The 21,389-nt window shown below is 30.1% G+C and overlaps 1 protein-coding gene across 18 annotated transcripts in view; it reads left to right on the top strand.

The window, feature by feature from the left end:
- Positions 1 to 21,389, top strand: part of LOC147806889 (cofilin/actin-depolymerizing factor homolog) — a 119,948-nt gene that overhangs the window by 89,366 nt on the left and 9,193 nt on the right. For 3 of the 18 annotated variants that reach the window (XR_015435339.1, XR_015435338.1, XM_087167380.1), the window contains exons 1-3: positions 9,837 to 10,051; positions 13,091 to 13,193; positions 20,389 to 20,505. Coding sequence is in view for 2 of the 18 variants with exons in the window: in XM_087167380.1 (XP_087023506.1) it covers positions 10,025 to 10,051; positions 13,091 to 13,193; positions 20,389 to 20,456 (198 nt within the window). In the remaining 16 variants the exon portion in view is untranslated. Of the gene's footprint in view, positions 1 to 9,836; positions 10,466 to 11,111; positions 11,482 to 13,090; positions 13,194 to 14,858; positions 15,134 to 15,153; positions 15,253 to 19,501; positions 19,669 to 20,388; positions 20,506 to 21,389 lie in introns of those variants that run through there. The other 15 variants (XR_015435352.1, XM_087167379.1, XR_015435337.1 and 12 more) reach the window with 13 other exon arrangements.

Genomic DNA, 21,389 nt, shown 5'->3' with positions numbered 1-21,389 from the left:
GCCAATTTTCCTGGAGTTTTCCAGTTTTTACCAATTATTAGTCAATTTACCAATTTAAAGAAATTATTTCCCTTATGTAGGACCCTCTAAAATATAGAAAAACACATTGAAATAATAATATAATGTAAAATAAACGGAAGAAAAGAAAAATGTTTTTGAAATGTTTATAAAGCTGGGGTTCGAACCTGTGCCCCCTCGCCCCTGCCGTCAGTTACTAGTCCCGTGTCCTGACCACCATACCACTAAAACACGAGAAGACTGCCACAATTTCTCTTCAAAAGTCCTCTTTCCGTCAGCTATTCAATAGAACTTTGAGGACCCCCCTGCTCCCCCTAATTCACCTATAAAAATTTCCTGCAGCAGATATTTGTGGACCATAGACCCATACTCAGGGTTCGAGTTTAAAAATTATAACCTAATATAAAAGGGAGTTAGACGGCTTCGAAATTCGAACCCCACCCTGCCGTTTCCTTTTATTTATTATATTTTCATTATTATTCCGTTATACGTTCGTTAACAAAGAAAGATGCACAATTTTACTCATAGTACACCTTACGCGTTAGAAACTGTCGAATATATTGTAAATAAATTTAAAACAATTAAAAAAAGTAAATTTTCCAGGATTTTTTCAGTTTTTACCCATTATTCGCCATTTTCTCAATTTAAAAAAATTATTTCCTATATGTAGGACCCTCTAAAATAAGGAAAAACACCTTGAAAAAATAATATAATGCAAAATAATCGGAAGAAAAAAAAAGATATTTTTTTAAAAAGTTGATGAAGCTGGGATTCGAGCCTGCCCCCCCTCGCCCCAACCGTCAGTTACTAGTCCCTTGTCCTGACCACCATACCATTTGAACACAAGAGCCTGCCACTATTTTTCTTCAAAAGTCCTCATTCTGTCAGCTACTCAATAGAACTTTGAGGACCCCCTGCTCCCCAAAATACACCTATAAAAATTTCCTTCTGCAGATATGTGTGGACCATAGACCCCTACTCTGGGTCCGAGATTGAAAATTATAACTTAATAAAGGGAGTTAGACGGCTTCGAAATTCGAACCCCACCACGCCATTTTTTTTATTTTATTATATTTTTATTATTATTCCATTATGCGTTCTTTGACAAAGAAAGATGCACAATTTTACTCATAGAACACCTTACGCGTAAGAAACTGTCGAATATATAGTAAAAATAATTTAAAACAATTAAAAAAAGTAAATTTTCCAGGATTTTTTCAGTTTTTACCCATTATTCGCCATTTTCTCAATTTAAAAAAATTATTTCCTATATGTAGGACCCTCTAAAATAAGGAAAAACACCTTGAAAAAATAATATAATGCAAAATAGTCGGAAGAAAAAAATAAAATTTTTTTGAAAAGTTGATAAAGCTGGGATTCGAACCTGCGCCCCCTTGCCCCTGCCGTCAGTTACTAGTCCCGTATCCTGACCACCATTCCACTAGAACACGAGAAGCCTGACAGAATTTCTCTTCAAAAGTCCTCTGTCTGTCAGCTATTCAGTAGAACTTTGAGTGCCCCCCTGCTCCCCCTAATTCACTCATAAAAATTTCCTGGCGCAGATATGTTTGGACCATAGACCCCAACTCAGGGTCCGAGTTTGAAAATTATAACTTAATTATAAAGGGAGTTAGACGCCTTCGAAATTCGATCCCCACCACGCCATTTTTTTATTTTATTATATTTTTATTATTATTCCATTATGCGTTCTTTGACAAAGAAAGATGCACAATTTTACTCATAGAACACCTTACGCGTAAGAAACTGTCGAATATATTGTAAAATAATTTAAAACAATAAAAAAAAGCCAATTTTCCTGGATTTTTTCAGTTTTTACCCATTATTCGCCATTTTCTCAATTTAAAAAATTTATTTCCTATATGTAGGACGCTCTAAAATATGGAAAAACACCTTGAAAAAATAATATAATGCAAAATAATCGGAAGAAAAAAATAATTTTTTTTTTGAAAAGTTGATAAAGCTGAGATTCGAACCTGCGCCTACTCGCCCCTGCCGTAAGTTACTAGTCCCGTGTCCTGACCACCATACCACTAGAACACGAGAAGCCTGACACAATTTCTCTTTAAAAGTCCTCCTTCTGTCAGCTATTCAATAGAACTTTGAGTGCCCCCCTGCTCCCCCTAATTCACCCATAAAAATTTCCTGCAGCAGATATGTTTGGACCATAGACCCCTACTTAGGGTCCGAGATTGAAAATTATACCTTGATATTAAAGTGAGCAAGGGGGTCTTGAAATTTGGACCTTTCTCGAGTCATTTTATTTTTTTATTCTTTTTTTTTATTATTCCATTACGCTTTCTTTGCTGGACTTCGCACTCAGAAAACACCAAATGCATGCTAGAATATCCAAAATATTACAATAGAAGACGAAAAAGAGCAAATAAATTGATTTTCCTGAATTTTTCCAGTTTTTTCGCATTTTCGTAATAAAAAATTATTTTCTACATGCAGGAACCTCCAGAATATCGAAAAACACATTAAAAAAATAATATAATTTAAAATAAACAACAAAAAAAGATAATATTTTGAAAATTTCACCGTCCCTGGGACTCGAACCCAGGACCCCTCTCATCTACAGCGAACTTGCTTGTCTGGTGGCCTACCTTCCAGTCCACGGTGATACGTGAAGCCTACCACAGTTTCGCTTCAAAAGCTCTCTACTCTCATCTTCGCAATATACTTTTAGAGGCCCACTGTGACCCCCCTAATTGGCCTATAAAAATTATCTTCAGCAGCCTTGTTTGGACCATAGACCCCTACTTAGGGTCCGAGTTGGAAAATTTTACCTTGATATTAAAGGTAGCTAGAGTGTCTTGAAATTTGAACCTTTCTCGAGCCATTTAAATTCTTTATTCTTTTTTTTTATTATTCCATTAAGCTTTCTTTGCTGGATGTCACACACAGAAAACACCCCATGCTTGCTAGAATATCCAAAATGTTTCAATAGAAGTCGAAAAAGAGCAAATAAACTGATTTTCCTGGATTTCTCGAGTTTTTTCCCATTTTCCCGATAAAAATTTTTTTCCCTTCATGCAGAAACCTCCAGAATATCGAAAAGCACTTAAAAAAAATTATATAATTTAAAACAAAAAAAAAATTTTTTTGAAAGTTTGAACGTACCTGGGATTTGAACCCAGGACCCCTCCCTCCTGCTACGAACTTGCTTGTCTGGTGGCCTTCCTTCCTGTCCACGGCGATACGTGAAGCCTACCACAGTTTTGCTTCAAAACCTCTCTCCTCTCATGTTCGCAACATACCTTCAGGGATCCAATGTGCCCCCCCTAGTTGGCCTATAAAAAATATCTTCAGCAGCCTTGCTTGGACCATAGAACCCAACTTAGGGTACGAGTTTGAAAATTATACCTTGATATTAAAGGGAGCTAGGGGGTCTCGAAATTTGAACCTTTCTCGAGCCATTTTATTTTTTTATTCTTTTTATTTTATTATTCCATTTCGCTTTCTTTGCAGGACTTCACGCACAGAAATCACCCCATGCTTGCGAGAATATCCAAAAAGTTACAATAGAAGTCGAAAAAAGGCAAATAAACTGTTTTTCCCGGATTTTTCCAGTTTTTTTGAAAATTTGACAGTCCCTGGGAATTGAACCCAGGACCCCTCCTTCCTGCTGCGAACTTGCTTGTCTGGTTTACTACCTTCCAGTCCACGGTGATACGTGAAGCCTACCAAGAGCTAGGGGGTCTAGAAATTTGAAACTTACTCGCGTCATTTTATTTTTTATTCCTTTTTTTATTATTCCATTACGCTTTCTTTGCTGGACTTCTCACTCAGAAAACACCCCATGCATGCTAGAATATCAAATATGCTACAATAGAAGTCGAAAAAAAGCAAATAAACTGATTTTCCTGGATTTTTCCAGTTTTTTCCCATTTTCCCAATTGAAAAGATAATTTTCCTACGTGCAGGTACCTCAGAATATCGAAAAACACATAAAAAAATAATATAATTTAAAATAATCAAAAAAAAAAATTTTTTTTTTGAAAATTGACCGTCCCTGGGATTTGAACCCGGGACCCCTTCCTCCTACAGCGAACTTGCTTGTCTGGTGGCCTACCTTCCAGTCCACGGTGCTACGTGAAGCCTACCACAGTTTCGCTTCAAAAGCTCTCTCCTCTCACCTTCGCAATATACATTTGGGGGCCCACTGCGACCCCCCTAATTGGCCTATAAAAATAATCTTCAGCTGCCTTGTTTGGACCCTTAGACCCCTACTTAGGGTCCGAGTTTGAAAATTATACCTTGATATTAAAGGAAGCTAGGGGGTCTTGAAATTTTATCCTTTCTCGAGCCATTTTATTTTTTTATTCATTTATTTTATTATTCCAAAACGCTTTCTTTGCTGGACTTTACACTCACAAAACACCCCATGCATGCTAGAATACCCAAAAAGTTACAATAGAAGTCGAAAAAGGGCAAATAAACTGTTTTTCCCGGATTTTTCCAGTTTTTCCCATTTTCCCAATTGAAAATTTTTTTTCCTACATACAGGAACCTCCCGAATATCGAAAAACACATAAAAAAATAATATAATTTAAAATAAACAAAAAAAAAATTTTTTTTTTGAAAATTTGACAGTCCCTGGGAATTAAACCCAGGACCCCTCCTTCCTGCTGCGAACTTGCTTGTCTGGTTGCCTACCTTCCAGTCCACGGTGATACGTGAAGCCTACCAAGAGCTAGGGGGTCTAGAAATTTGAAACTTACTCGAGTCATTTTATTTTTTTATTCCTTTTTTTATTATTCCATTACGCTTTCTTTGCTGGACTTCTCACTCAGAAAACACCCCATGCATGCTAGAATATTAAATATGCTACAATAGAAGTTGAAAAAAAGCAAATAAACTGATTTTCCTGGATTTTTCCAGTTTTTTCCCATTTTCCCAATTGAAAAGATAATTTTCCTACGTGCAGGTACCTCAGAATATCGAAAAACACATAAAAAAATAATATAATTTAAAATAATCAAAAAAAAAAAAATTTTTTTTTGAAAATTGACCGTCCCTGGGATTTGAACCCGGGACCCCTTCCTCCTACAGCGAACTTGCTTGTCTGGTGGCCTACCTTCCAGTCCACGGTGCTACGTGAAGCCTACCACAGTTTCGCTTCAAAAGCTCTCTCCTCTCATCTTCGCAATATACATTTGGGGGCCCACTGTGACCCCCCTAATTGGCCTATAAAAATTATCTTCAGCTGCCTTGTTTGGACCCTTAGACCCCTACTTAGGGTCCGAGTTTGAAAATTATACCTTGATATTAAAGGAAGCTAGGGGGTCTTGAAATTTTATCCTTTCTCGAGCCATTTTATTTTTTTATTCTTTTTTTTTATTATTCCAAAACGCTTTCTTTGCTGGACTTTACACTCACAAAACTCCCCATGCATGCTAGAATACCCAAAATGTTACAATAGAAGTCGAAAAAGAGCAAAAAAACTGATTTTCTTGGATTTTTCCAGTTTTCTCCCATTTTCCCAATTAAAGAAATTTTTTCCTACATGCAAGAAACCTCCAGAATATCGAAAAACACGCAAAAAAATAATATAACTTAGAACAAGCAAAAGAAAAGAAAGAAATTTTTTTGAAAATTTTACCGTCTCTAGGATTCGAACCCACGACCCCTCCCTCCTGCAGCGAATTTGCATGCCTGGTGGCCTACCTTCCAGTCCACGGTGACACGTGAGGCCTACCACAGTTTCGCTTCAAAAGCTCTCTCCTCTCATCTTCGAAATATACCTTTAGGGACCCACTGTGACCCCCCTAATTGGCCTATAAAAAATATCTTCAGCAGTCTTGTTTGGACCATAGGGTCCGAGTTTGAAAATTATACCTTGATATTAAAGGGAACTAGGGGGTCTTGAAATTTGAACCTTTCTCGAGTTATTTTATTTTTTTATTCTTTTTTTTTAAATTATTCCATTACGCTATCCTTGCTGGACTTCACACACAGAAAAAACCCCATGCATGGTAGAATATCCAAAATGTTACAATAGAAGTCGAAAAAGAGCAAATAAACGGATTTTCATGGATTTTTCCAGTTTTTTCCCATTTTTCCAATAAAAATAATTTTTTCCTACATGCAGGAATCTCCAGAATATCGAAAAACAAGTAAAAAAATAATATAATTTAAAATAAACAAAAAACAATCGTTTGAAAATTTAACCGTCCCTGGGATTCGAACCCAGGACCTCTTCCTCCTGCAGCGAACTTGCTTGTCTGGTGGCCTACCTTCCAGTCCACGGTGATACGTGAAGCATACCACAGTTTCGATTCAAAAACTCTCTCCTTACATCTTCGCAATATACCTTTAGGGACCCACTGTGACCCCCCTAATTGGCCTATAAAAATTATCTTCAGCAGCCTTGTTTGGACCATAGACCCCTACTTAGGGTCCGAGTTTGAAAATTATACCTTGATATTAAAGGCAGCTAGGGAGTCTTGAAATTTGAGCCTTTCTCGAGCCATTTTATTTTTTTTATTCCTTTCTTTTATTCTTCCATTACGCTTTCTTTGCTGGACTTCACACACAGAAGACACCCCATGCATGCTAGAATATCCAAAATGTTACAAAAGAAGTCGAAAAAGAGCAAATAAACTGATTTTCCAGGATTTTTCCAGTTTTTTCCCATTTTCCTAATAAAAAAAATGTTTCCTCCAGAATATCGAAAAACGCATTAAACCAAGTCAGGCGATGTATTGTTTTCTGTTTATTTTTACGTTGAAACGAATGACATTAAAATTAAATCGCCGAGACTAAAAGTACAGAAGTTGTATTGAATTTGATGAGTATAAAAATGAATTTTTTTTTTACATCCTTTTATGTATCTGAAATACCTTTTTAGAAAAATTAATACGCATTTCTAAAATTAATACGTCAGGTGGGATAGTATTGCCGATGTTTTATTTGCGCTAAGCCGAATGACACCGATACAAAAATGGAGAAAACTAATTGTTGAAAAGGTGTAGTTCAAAAGGTATATAAATTTAAAAATTAAAATTTTGTGATGCATAAATAAGTGTCCAATATTGCTGCATACGTATATATCATGGATATACAGCTACAAAAATCAGCAAAAAATCATAGGGTATTTGGAACATTTGTGTTTTCTTCACATTATGTGTTTTCTTCATCTTTTCGGCAGAAAATAAAAAAGTAGCTTTTTTGCTAAAAACCTTCAAAAATAGTATAAAAGTCAAAAATAGTCACAGTTACAGGTGGGATCGTTTTGAATTGTCCCAAGGAGGTCATAATGTGACTTTGATGTTATTCTGTCTTGTGAAATCCCAGAAAAGTCTCCATGACTATTTATGGTGACTTTCGTCTCTTGGTAGTCACCTTGGTTGAATGCCTTGGAAGTCATATGAGATCTATTTTACGACTTGTCTTTCTAAATATAATGAGGGTACTTTTTGTGACTTGTTTCTCTAAAGTCAGACCTGTTACTTAGAAGTCTATAGGCAGTTTCCTTACGATCCCTGTCCCGCAGTAGACTGATCGTTAAGTCATGGTTCCCAGCAGATCACCAAAGTCAAGCATCACTGGCTGCTGTCAGTTTTCGGGTGGGTGAGCACTTGACTAAGTCTGCGCAAGAACAGAGTGTGTGCAGTGGATTTTTCTTACTTTTTAAGGCATTATTCGCTATTTCTCGAAGGAAAAAAATTATTTTTTCTACATAGAAACCTTTAAAATATCGAAAAACACATCAACAAAATAATACATTGTAATATAAACAGAAGAAGAAAGAAAAATTACAATGGACGGCCCGACGGGATTTAAACCAGCGAAAGCCCGCTCAATGAATAACACAAGCGCACAGTCGTAACAACTGAGTCACGGTGTTCCTCTGACTATTTAGCTTAAAGAATCCTCCCCCGGTCACTCAAACAAAAGGGTTTTTGGTCCATTGTGGTCCCCTTAATTACATTATTTCTTTTAACTATAAAACTAAGAGAGGGTTTTTAACAAATATACTAACCGAGTATTAATTCATTTAAAGCCAAGCACAGAAATTTTATGAAATGTGGTATTTTTTTACTTTGAAATATGCTTAAAAAATGAAACGTTGCATGCATGCACCATTGGCCAAATCAATGGACAAACCATTAGTTGAGCACTAGCTATTTTTTAAAGAAATTTGTTATATTTTAATCTTATTTACTGAACGTTCAACTCTTTTCCGTCATGAAAACATAGAATCAATCTTAAAGGGAATAATTATACATTTTCATAAAGTTGAATTGAATAAAATTAGTGAAAAATATACATCACAGTGTTAATTAAAAAAATGTTTATTGAAATGGTGTTTTTACGCACTTTGCTTTAACCTAAAATGAGTTGAAGCAATTAAATCAATAGAACCTGAACATTTATAAATCGCAAAATGTTATTCTAGAAGCATTTTTTTTTATCTTGAATTCAGCTTTAGTTACTTTTTTTTCTGTAGTGATGCCAATCTTTAGGATAGATATAAAAAAAAAATATGAAAATATTAGTTTGATGTATTGAATATGAAAAACAATTTTCGAATCAAAATATATTTTCAGAAATTGAAGCGATGTTTTCAAAATTAAGGGAGCGTAAAGTATGATTAAAAAATGTTAAAGATTTCAACAAGCAAATAATGCTTAAAAAATTTACATTTATTTTTTCTTCAGAAATGTAAATTTTAGTTAGAACACCCCTTTTGACTTTTCCTTAGACCAAGTGTAAGTGTTTGGAAACTTAGAGTTAAAAGAAAAGTTTGAAATACGTTTGTAAAAGTACGTTAAATAAGAGAAAGTTAAAGTGGGTGAACCACTTGGATCAGTCTGCGTAGGGACTGGGGGTGTGCGGTATTGGTCCTCGTTAAACTGTGCTACAGTAAAGTGCTCGACTTCGCGTGCAGGTCGTCAGGCTACCGAAGCAAGGGTGCCATCCCCTCTGCAGAGGATCAAAATTGTGATGGCATGTCTTCGGATCATCCTCAGGCATGCTTCCCAGACCGTCGCCAATAGCCCATTGTGTAGCTCTAGTGCGACGTAAATCAACAACAACAACAAAGAGAAAGTTAAAAAAAGGAATAATTGTTTAATACCACTCTTTTTGTATTATTTTTTGAGAAGTCTTTCACTACTTTCGAATGCAGTGAAAATTATGAACAGGATCTTGTTCGCAATTTTTAGATTTTAAGTTTCAATAGTTTTCTGTATTTTTTGTAATAATTATATTTGTGGATTTTTTTGTGTTAATGTTCTAAACAAGTCATGGAGTGACTCTTCAAAGGCATTTCCCTCTTCAAAGAAAAGGTAAATTACAATTTAATTACAAAAAGGGATATTCATAGGTAATATATTTTTATTATTAAAAAATAAAACGTAATAATTTATGTCATTTTCTTTAGTCTTCTAGCTTCTTTAATCTTTAGGTCAGGGAAACCCCCTACTATTCTCCAAGCCACCTTATTTCGATAGGGCTGTCAAAAAGCACGCGAACCTATGATCCCAACTAGTGTCATGGAAACTATCTAACCCCCTCTCCAAAAGGTCCAAACTGTGATGGCAAGTCTGAAAAACTTTTAATACATATTTTCGCTGCCTTTTTTAGTACTTCTCTATACCCAAGTGTTTTGTTTTAGCCTTTCCCGCTAAAAGATTTCATTTATCAGGTTATGCTTCAAATCTCTGTCTCCCATTCGCGAATTTTTCTTAAACAGTGAGAATGTCCCTTGAGGTTAAACAACGGGTAAGCCAGTTGCTTTAGGTCAGGCTGATCATTTAATTTAAAATTAAGAAACTCATGTAACAGAAATAGAAGGCCAGAAACGTCTTAATCAAAACAAATAGAATACAAATTTGGCAGAAAATTTAATTTTTTGTTTTTTTCAATAAGCTTCGAAAAATGAGATTAAAATGTTATATTTTTGCAAGACTATAAAGAATGGACCTCATTTTAAAAATCCTTCGTCTCTTGGGAATTCCTTTAAAGAACATTAAGCAGTATGCTTTTGATGAAGCTATATGCTTGGGTAGTTTTATTTCCACCCACTAAATGTTTAAATTAGTCATGGAACTAATTTAATCTTTTAGTGGTATACCATGCTTATTGTATTTTCTACTATAAATCGTATTTTGATAGGGATTAAACTTTCTGTTATTATATTGAATTGTAATTTATTTAAATTCATATGTTTATGTAGGAACGAATTGCTAAACAATTCCATTTGGCTATTTTTAGTATCACCCATTTCATTCAATTTGCTTCGGTTTTATTATTTTTTTTTAATGTCCTGGAAAAAATAAATTTTTTCCAGTAAATATTCCTAACTAATATAAAACCAAGATTTTTTGACAATCGAAAATAAAAAATTGTTTACTATATTTTCCCTTTTTCTCAAGAAAGACCCTCATTCATCTTGCCCTTTGGTTTTTGAGCCCACATTGTAAGTTGAAAGTTTTTTGCTTTGGTAAATTCTTTTACCCTTTATGGTTGAAACCATTAGTTTTGTCACACCTTGTATACAACTAACAGCTATGTAATTGATTAACTTGTTTTCAGTCTAGAATTCTTGCAAATAAAAGTTTATTCAGCTAACTTTATTTTGGTTGTAAGAGACAAATTTTCGATGTCGTGAAATATGACTAATTTATATTTAAGTATATAAGATGTCAATAATACTTACTTCTTAGATGATGCTACTTAGATTAATCATAGTTTGTTTATTTTTTTAAAAATTTCGTTAAAAAAATGTGTTTTAGGGAGATATGTTTCACACTTTTATGGGGTCGGCAGATTTGACCCTGGGACTTAAATGGTCTCAACGGAGAATTAAACTACCACTAATCATTTTATTTGTTTAACTGTAATAGCTTAGCAATTTTTAGGCATTTAATTTCTAAAAAAATTTTGGCAAATTCACCATATAAATTCAAAATAAATTTCAATCATTTTACTTACCTAAAATATGTAAAAGACATATATAACCAGATGTAAGTTTGCGAACGCGTCTTTTAAGCAACTCTCATAAGTAAAAACATCAGATTGTGTAAACAAGATATTTCTGAGAGTTTAAATAGCTTTAGCTTATACTTTTCTCAAAAAAAAAAAAAAAAAGAAAAGATAGGAAAAAGCTCAAAATCTTTTATGAAAATTGTACCATTACTGATGATCATAAAAAATAAAAGCAAAGGATTTTAAGGTGTAACACAATGAAGTCCTTTATACAATATTCCAAGTTTCAGAAAAAATGGCTTACGGATATAATAATTTAAAATTTTTGACATATATTTTCAAAACAGTCATTATTTAAGAAGTATGTTGATGAAATTAAAATGTTGTGAGAAAGAAAACAAATTTTTAAAACTAGCTATGTTTATTAGAACTCCTTAGACTGCACCAAAACTATTGCTGTTCAGTTATGATATTTATCTATTTATTTCATGATAACATCATATGCAGGTTTGAGTTTTTGTATTTTGAAATAAAAAAAGTTAATTATAGAAGTAAATCATCTTTATGGGTAAAACAACAAAAACAATTAAATTACTAAACTCAACTCTTAAATATAACACATTTCTAACATTTATGTATAGTTTTGATGTTTTGTAAATATATTTGATTTTAACGAATCTTTTTCAAGGTCAAAGGAGAGGAAAAAAACTCTTAATACTTTTTATATTTTCTTTTTAATATAGGATGCACGGGAAGACAATATTTGTTCAATAAATGTCAACAAATAGTTCACAGCCAGTAGCACACAACTATTTATTTCAAAATTTTTAATAAATGTATTTATAACTTTAAAATAAGTGTTTATTTTACTTTATCTATTTACCTATATTTTTCTTATTTCAAATTTTTTTTTTGTGTGTTTAAATTAGTGTAATTAAATTACATACACTTAATTGTAAAACGTATACTTAACATTTTAATTTTATTTATTTACTTTTAGTTTTTCTTTTTTTGATATCTGTAATGCATATCATTATTATTAAAAAGATTTTATTTTTCATATATTATGCACACACAAAGCCACCAGAACATCATAGTGGCCCCACTCTCTTTCTTTTTGTTATCCAGCACAAAACTTGTTGAGAATAACCAAGAAAACCTTTCAGGGGCCTCAAACTAAATAGCCCATTTAAATTCAGTGCCACATAATGTAATAAAACTTTGTTTGATATTAAGATTTTACGCTACACACAGTGCCATCTCCTTATTAGTGTGTGAAAAATTAATCATTAGATCGGAAGTTATTAAGTTTTTTATTTATTTTTTGTAAATGTTTTTCTTATTTGCAGTTACCTTAAAAACTGCATGATATTTTCTCAGACTACTAGCTTTCAGGAATTAGGTATTAAGTCTTTTTTTTTATTTATCTAAGTGCATTAATGTGTGGATCCATGCACACATTTTATGCAACTCCCAACACTGTTTCTTCTAAATTAGCTATTTTGTAGTAAGAGTGATGAATAAAAATGTCATGATGAATAAAAGCAAAAGAATTCATAATTATTTGCTAAAAATTATAGTTTGTATTTTACAAAGTAAAATAAAAATCACCTAAAATTTTCTAGAGTTAAAAAATTTATTGTAAGACATCCCACAAAGTCAAATTGTTTTTTTACTTTAAAGTTCATTAATATTTTTAATCATTAAATTGTTTCATTAATAACTGTTTTAATAATATGCCAATTTGTTCTAAGTTAAAACTTGCCAGCCATTTTTCAATAATAAAAAAAATTAATTTTAAAGTGTGTTCATCAATAATTTCTACAGGAAGTTGTAACTAACTTCCTAGAAAATTTTAACGAATATCTTTACGTAATCTTATGTTCCAATTTTGTTTTATAGTATTTGTGGCAATGATATTTTTTATGCTAATATGCTTGATTTGATACTATATCAATATTCTCAAACCAATTAATATTGCACCTTAGTATGTGAAAATCTGTTCACCAGATAAACAATTATTCACAGTGTTCTTTTTGTGCATTCTCCATAGTCTTTATGCTAATATATTCTTTTACTGAATTGTTATTAAATTGTTATTATGAATTTTTTACAGACTTATTCTGAAGCTTTGTGTGATTTTTGGAAAAATTTGTTTAAGCTAAATGAAAGAAGAAAAGAAAACAACATAATTGTTCATTCTAAACCAGTTAACAAAGGTATTAATTCCCTTATTATTTTAAATATTATAAAGGGAGAGTAGGGGGAAACTGGGTACCTTGATTGTGTCAAAATTAATTCTGTTTTTCTGTGGGCAAACTCTGAATTACACGTCACTTGTCAAAAAGATGCACCTATCATATTGTTGGTGATTAATTCAATGCATCTGTGTAGATAAACTTGTTTTTCTGTATCAACTTTAATGTTCTTTTGTTTTTAAATCTAGCCTTATTACAATTATTTTTAGTACAGCTTAATAAAGGTAATTACTAATGATTCATAACAAACAATAAGGTTCATTAGTATCACTCTTCAGTATAGCCTCTACTCTTGAGGTTAGACAGGGTAACACCCAATCTTTCCCTACGCTGAGCCCACGAAAGCTACAAAACATTGAAGGAAGAAAATAGCTGCAATCAAGATTGAACAAAAGTTTCATGGAACAAAGTTTATTGTTTCTTCCAAGCGCCCTTATTTTCATATTTTGTGTAGTTTTTGAAGACAGCAGAATTGTAGTTTATGCTTTGATATAAAAAATTCTCTGCATTTTTCTTTTAAAAAAATGCTATAGTTTACGTAATGTATTTTGGTCAGGCCCCTAGATGTTTTGTCCCCCTCCCTTGAGTACAGTCTTGACGACATCACATGTAAATTGCCTGCGTAATTTCCGTAAATTTCCTTATAAAATGGAAATGTCTGCTACTTTCTCATTGAAATTCTAGTATTTCTAAATTTCCCATAGAGTTAGCCTTTATTCCTGGTCTTATTAATGGGGTGATTCGACTTTTTCTAGAAAAAAATCATTTATAACAAAAGTTATATATGTGTGACTTTTCATAACTGTTGTCTTGTACAAAACTAAACAATGGATGTCTGTCAGTTTCTATGTTGAGCAGATCAGCTCCAACACCCTTTAAATCTTAGCTAAACTATCTTTCCCCATTTTTCCTTATATCTGAGAATGAAAGACTATGATATTGAACTAAATTTATGTATTATCTTTTTAATTATCCTTTTTTTAATAAAATTTTATAATTTAATAATATCTCACTGCCATGTATATTTTTTCCATAAAATTATAATTCTCTATTTTGGTTGTGTTTTGTGGATAAATTTACAAATTAGGTCATTGAAGTGTAGCATCACAAAATGACTTACGTATGATCTTTTGTGATGACTACTTGTTGTCATTCTATAATCTGGTCACTATAAAACAAAGATGGCAAATCTACGGCACTCGTGGCACTAGGTGTTCAGATGTAATGGTGGCACACAACAAGTATACTATAAATTACTTAATTTGCTTACATTTACTGCAAAACGTTTTTAAAAAATCCCTAAGGCTGACAACAGCAAAGGTAGATTCAGAAACGAGCACCATTGTGTGCATAAGTTAATATGCAGTTATTTTATGATCTTTTGTCTATTTTAACTAGAATTCTTAAAATTTATATCTGAATGTGCTTTAAAAAATCACAAGTTCTCTGAGTTGTTACAGGAAATAGAATCTCAATGGGACAAACTTTTTACGTTGTATACAAATTCTTCTCAAATTGAGGAACTTTTAGATGAAATTTGATTTTTCATACCAAAAAAAAAGAATTTACTTAATTTATGGGTTCAATTTAACTGTGTGATTTCATGTTTTTTTTTCACATTTGCAGCACTATCAACAGATTTAACTTAGGAATTGCGAAGAAAAGTTTAAACTGAAAATATGTTGTTTGAGATCCCTGAAGTGCAAACTATATATATACTCCTGAAAGGAATAGCGAGTTTTGCTGATTTATCTTCTAAAGGCAGAAAAATATTTTTAAGAGCTGTTTGGATATTACAAAATTCTGATTAAATATTATCAAAGCTATTTTCTCTATTTTGTAAATTTTAGAAAGCATAAAAGTTTTGTTTTAAGATCTCCCTTTGCTAAAATGAATGATCATAAAATGTCACTTTTTTTAGTGGTTTGATATTTCGGAAAGGGAACTGACAGAATGGTCTTGGTAAAGCATTAGAAGAACTTGAGAATACATATTTGAAGAATTGAACACTAAAAATAGGGTAATTTAATCCTTAGAAAATTGAATATTTTCATACTTGTTTTTAATGAGATATTATATATTTATTTATAATGCAATATAAACACATTTTGAAGTGTAATAAGTGCATTAAGAAGGCATCTTAAATTGAATTGAACAAAATTTTTTTAGAAACTGAAAGAAAATAAAGGCCGATTAAAATAATATTTTCAGTTGTATTGATGCATTTAATTTTCCATGCTATTAAAAATTAAAAACTTTTAACATTAACTATTTTTTTCGCTTATAACTGTCTTCTTCAGTACATTTTAAAAATCCTAATATTAAATTGAAATATTTTCAAAAAAATTTATTCAACTTATATCTGATACAAGTTAATCCTTAAACAGAAAATTCAGTAATAAAACATAATTTGATAGTTTAAAATCACAGTAAGGGTTTAAATATGAGTTTTAAAACGAAATACAATTTGTGGTATACTGGACACTTAAAAATAACAAACCAGAACCATAGTTTCATTGGTAAAAAAAAAGATTCATTATCCATGTTTATAGCTTAATTATGAAATATGTTTTTCATGGACCATTTTTAAAATGACCTTAACTCTATTGTTGAGATTTAAAAGTGTTTAAGTTTTAGCAAAAATTTTTAACCATTCATTTTATGAATTTATAATTTTGTCATGAAAATTTCTTATTTGAAATTTTGATTAATGGATTTAAAATAAAGAAGTTCTATAATTGCAGAAACTCTTTATTATTATTTAATAACAAATGTATAGTATATTGCACATTTACAACATCATGAGTATGCTAAACATATTCTGTGGAATTCAATTTGCATGAAAACTATGGAAGCAGGTCTTATTCTTGTGAGGTAAAACGCACATTTAAAATTCCTAATTGAGACCCGAAGACCATATATTGGACACTAGATGAACATTTTCAAATTCAAGAGAATTGATTCAAACAGGATACATAATGAACAAAACAATTGTTTCATTTATATTCAAATGCATATCATAGGTATTGAAATCAGTGTTATAAATTTACAACTGCATGAAATGAAGGGTTGAAAACTTTAAAATGCTTTCAAATATAATTAAAATAAGCTATGTTAGGCCAGAAATTGTAATTGCCTTATGACTAATAGATAATAAGTTGAGTGTCTACTGATAGGGACAGCTTTTTGTTCTATCTTACATCAAATACGCTGCAATTTATTGTTAACTAACTGATGATCAGTCAAGATCAGGACATACTTCCTTTATATTCTATTGAAAGTAGAATTTCTTAAAATTTTCGAATTATCATTGATAAAAGTAATGTTAATCTAGAGGGTCAGATTCAGTAGCCATTTCAGCATTCTTGCTCTTAATTCAGACGATGAAAAAATTATTTGAAGATATTATGAAATTGTAGGTTTGATGAAAAAATCCTTCCATCTCAATGGTTGAAGGGATTGATTGACTTTGACAAGAAAAACTGTTAGAAATTAGATATAATAAATATAAATTCAGTGATGATGAGTATGAAAACATTTGGTAACAACAAAAAACCCTTTCTTATGTCCAAGTGTGTAGTATATTGATATTACTATATTTGATTATAACTATTTATTTTTAGAGAATAATTAAAAGTCAACCACTAAAGGGTTTTCTTAAGGGAACTTGGCTTTACATGTTTCAAAAGGATAAACAGAAATTATTGTATTTATCTTGAAGGTGACATTGATGAGAACAAGTAAATGAGAATTAAATACAATAAGCAGAATTTTATTTAACAGCTGCAACTACTTGGAATCTCCCTCTATATTAACCACAAGTAAAGAAAGTATAGTTATGAAAGAAGTTTTATTTATAAAAAGAAATCCAAAAATCCTATCTAAAAGTATATGAAAAATATCCATTTAGATTTTTTATGTACATATAATTTTTTATGTAGTAGATAAGCACATTTTGTCAATCGTCTTTGTTTATGGTGCCTTGGGCTTCTTTAAGCCATGCATTTGGCAATCTCTGATAATAAATGCAAAACTTTCTCAATAAATTGTTTAAAAATTATTCTTACATTAAAAATATTTTCTTGCATACAAATTACTAATCTTTTAAAATTGTAATCTTGTTCCCAAACTATTGAGCCGTAATGTATTTTAATTTTAAGTGAACTGATTGTTCATATTTTCGTGTTTTATCTACAAAGTGCTTACAAAATTCAATTTTTAAACTCTATTAATTTACTATTTGTATATGAGCCCTGCTAATGTGTCTGGAATATATTTATGCTTTGAAATTAAATCGAGTGTATACCTGATAGCTCTTACTTTCATAAAACTAATATAGTCATATTTGCTTTTTGTAGTAATGATCTTGATGACTTTTTTCATTTCATCACAATCTTGTTATTTCAAAGGTTCAATATATCACAGATTTTAGATCATAACTGTTATTATAGTTTATTTCAACTGTGTGATGCAATTAATTTTATGATACATCATACATTCATAACTGCAGTTGTATAAATGTATAAGAAGGGTGCAAAAAAGTAATACAAAGTAAATTTGTAGCAACTTTTTGCAACAAACTTTTTTTAGCTAACTTTTTTCAAGCCTTTTGTGTAGTGCTAATTATGCTCTTCTTTTATGTGTACAAATCAACTGTTCTTTGAATGATATTTCAGTCCTCACATACTTGGTGGATCAACTATGTGATTTTTTTCCTCTCTATTTTTTTACATATAATGGACTAATTACTATGCATTCTCCATAATGCTATCTTACCTCTTAGTATAAACTAATTTTTGTCTCTTCAGTAATTTTTTTACTGATACTGAATGATTTTAAAATGAAAAAAATAATAATACGGTTTTTTTATTCCTTCTAATTAAAAGAAATCTTAATTTAGAAAAATATGTAAAATACTTCTAATACACTTTTCCACAATAAGAAACATATATGAGCCATGCAAGCACATTAATTCCTATTGCCATTCTTTCTTTTGGCTTTGAAAGAATTAACAGGTTACTTCAAACTATTTAGTCAATTGCAGTCTGTGCGTTGTATCCTTTTGCTAAGTTACAAACTCACAAATAGATTTTCTATCTACAGAAGAAAAACTCAAAAGTATATTTTAAGTGTTTTATTTTGCTAATTTTGTGTTGTGATTATTTTTATTTTGTGAATTTTTAATTATTTTAAAATTTGTTTGCTGGTTTTAGAAAAAAAACATTTCACACTATTGAAATGGTGTAATTATTAGTTGTTGTATATTATTGAATCGAGATTATATATTATTCATTTCTAAGAATATGTAAAAATAAACATTCATTATGTAACAAATGAAAGTGCTGTCAGAAACTTAAAGACTCATATCAATAAGAATATCCATGCCTTATCAATTCAAAGAAATAAGAAATATTGGTTATTTGTACTTTTTCTTAACTTTGTCATTTGAGTAGTTGAATGATTGTTCTGGTAACTGAATCTTTTTAAATTATTTTAAATACAAAAGGAAAATTTAAGACTACTGTTTTTTATATATTTTTTTTTCTAGTGTATATCATTGAGCAATATTTTAAAAAGGTATTAAATTTGTCAAAATGTATATTCCAACATTGTATTAATTTTTCTAGGCAAAAATTCCTTTAAATGTTTTATTTTTGTAAATTCAATCAAATTAGATTATAGATTTGTGCAAATAATTTTTTTACAACTCATTCAAGTTCTTTGCTATATTTAATTGTTAGTCAACAATACTATTCACTAAGCTGGCAATATTTAAATATATATTTTTTTTAAATATATATATTTTTAATTAAAATTACTGTTGTTTAAGTATATTGTACATAGATTGTACAATGTTGTTTTTAGTTAATTTTTTTAAAGAAATTCTTTAATACTGTATTTGAAAGAAAAATCGTGTAATTCTTTGCTTAGGTGATGATAGTTCAATATTATGATTTTTACATTACATTTATCTTTTTGCATCTAGTTTAAAAACTTGTTTAAACAACTACAACCAGCCATTACTGACAGTACGGTTTATTTTATTTACGCTTTGAAATTTACAATATGAGTTAAATATTATAAAATAGTAACCTGAAGAAATACAATAATTTATATACATATTGAAATCAAAAGTTTTTATTTTAATTAATGTTACGAAATTTATCCTTAAAATATAAACTAAATAAAACCTTCTCTAAACTAAATATAACCTAATATAACTAATATAACCTAATATTACCTAATATAACTAAATATAACCTAAATATAACTATAAACTAAATATAACCTAAAAAAAACCTTCACACCATAGTTACCTCTCAAACTAATTCCGAAACAATGATTTACATGATATATAAAACTATAGTATGCTGGTATGATGAGCTTGCTAGGTGAGGCATTGTTTCAGACCTTGCCAGAAGTTCGAGAATGTAAAGTAAGTAAACTTATTTATTTGATTCTTGTACATTTCCATTGTTTTGCAATAATTTGTTTATAATCAATCTTTGAACCAAGTGGAATATTTTTTCTAACTTGTTTCTAAAATTATTTAACAAGAATTAACTTACAAGCTGGAATTGCTAACATGCGTTTTGAATACTTTTATTTTTCCTTTAGATTCTAAAGTGGTTAGTAATTTGATATTTCTTAATTTGAAATATATTCTATGTATTCTTCCTAATTTTTTTTTTTTTTTTAAAATATAATATTTTAATTAATAAAGAACAGTAATTTTTTATATAAGTAATTTTCACAAGATTTTTAAAATAAGAACATTACAGAATCGAACTCAAATAATGTTTTTAGATTTGCTATTCCTTTTTTCTCTTCACTAAGAATGTTCTTTTTATATTGACAACACTTCAATATTTGAAGAAGAAAAAAATTTCAGCTATACAGCTGTAAAGTTTTACATTTATCTAAATTTCTTAATCTCTATGTTTACAGTAAATTTTAGTTAAATTCTAAATAACTGGTAGGTTTTTAGACTCTTATAAAAAAAAAAAAAAAAAAAAAAAAACATTTGAAATTTTTTTTTTTTTTTTTTTTTATATGTGTTAAATACATTTTAGAGAGGGATGTGAACATTGCAAATAATAAAATTTTTTAATTGTGTTACATTTGTGTTACTTATCATAATATTAATTACTTGTAGGACTCATCTTCACTGTGTTTCTTCTTGCAATAATTCAACTGCTGGAAAACCTTGATCAACTTGAGTAATCATGAAACAACCTGGGAGAGAATGAAAAATGCTTTGAATACCTCTGCAGTAAGTTCTAAATAATATGAAATTTGTAAATTTCTGTATCACATATGCACTTTAGAAAACAATTGTTCCACAGATAACCTAGATGATGTACAGATTAACTTGAGTAACTTCCTTTTTAAGTACACTTCAATAATTTTCTTTTCAAAATTCATTCAATTACTTTTGCAAAATTGTACTGTATTATTACATACAAAAGCTTCATATACCATTTACTTGTTGCTGAACTTTATTCAGTTCCCCTTACTATCATGCTCAATATTCACTATAATCTGGTACAAAACAATTTTTCAATTGATTATATAGAATTAATTGATCATTAAAGCACACTATTTTGTGCTAGTTTACTTATGCAAATGTTTTAATATTTTACAAATTAATTTGGGTTCTTCCTTAACATTTTATTGAACATTATCTGAATCTAAAAGTCATTCTCAGTCAATTAGGAATTCACCTCATAATTAACTTAATGTTAATATTTTTTATATTAAAATTATAGATTAAATTATACAAATCAATGTCTAGCAATGTAGAAACTTTTAAAACAAGAATTTAGTTACAGTTTTAAATTGCCATTTCTTTGGAAAATGTAATTACTGTTTCCTCACATAAATACTTTAGATACATTAAAAGAATACATTAAGAAAGTAATTACCATAAATCATAAATACATTAAGAAAGTAACTACCTTTTTTCTTATAAATAAATAATATTTTAAAATAACATAGAAAATATTTTAATTGATATTTCATTGAAAAGTAGTTATTTAATTTTTGTATATTTTATGCCTATACAACCAGTAAACCTTTAATAACTTATTATTTATGTTAAAAGGAAATTGATGATGTGTGTCATTTTTAAGTGTTTTGTGTATTATGCACGAGTTT

Source organism: Parasteatoda tepidariorum, chromosome 7 (assembly GCF_982258835.1).
Source record: "Parasteatoda tepidariorum strain Cologne lab strain chromosome 7, Ptep-v5.0, whole genome shotgun sequence".
NCBI lineage: Eukaryota > Metazoa > Arthropoda > Arachnida > Araneae > Theridiidae > Parasteatoda > Parasteatoda tepidariorum.
This window is presented reverse-complemented; position numbering and strand designations above follow the sequence as displayed.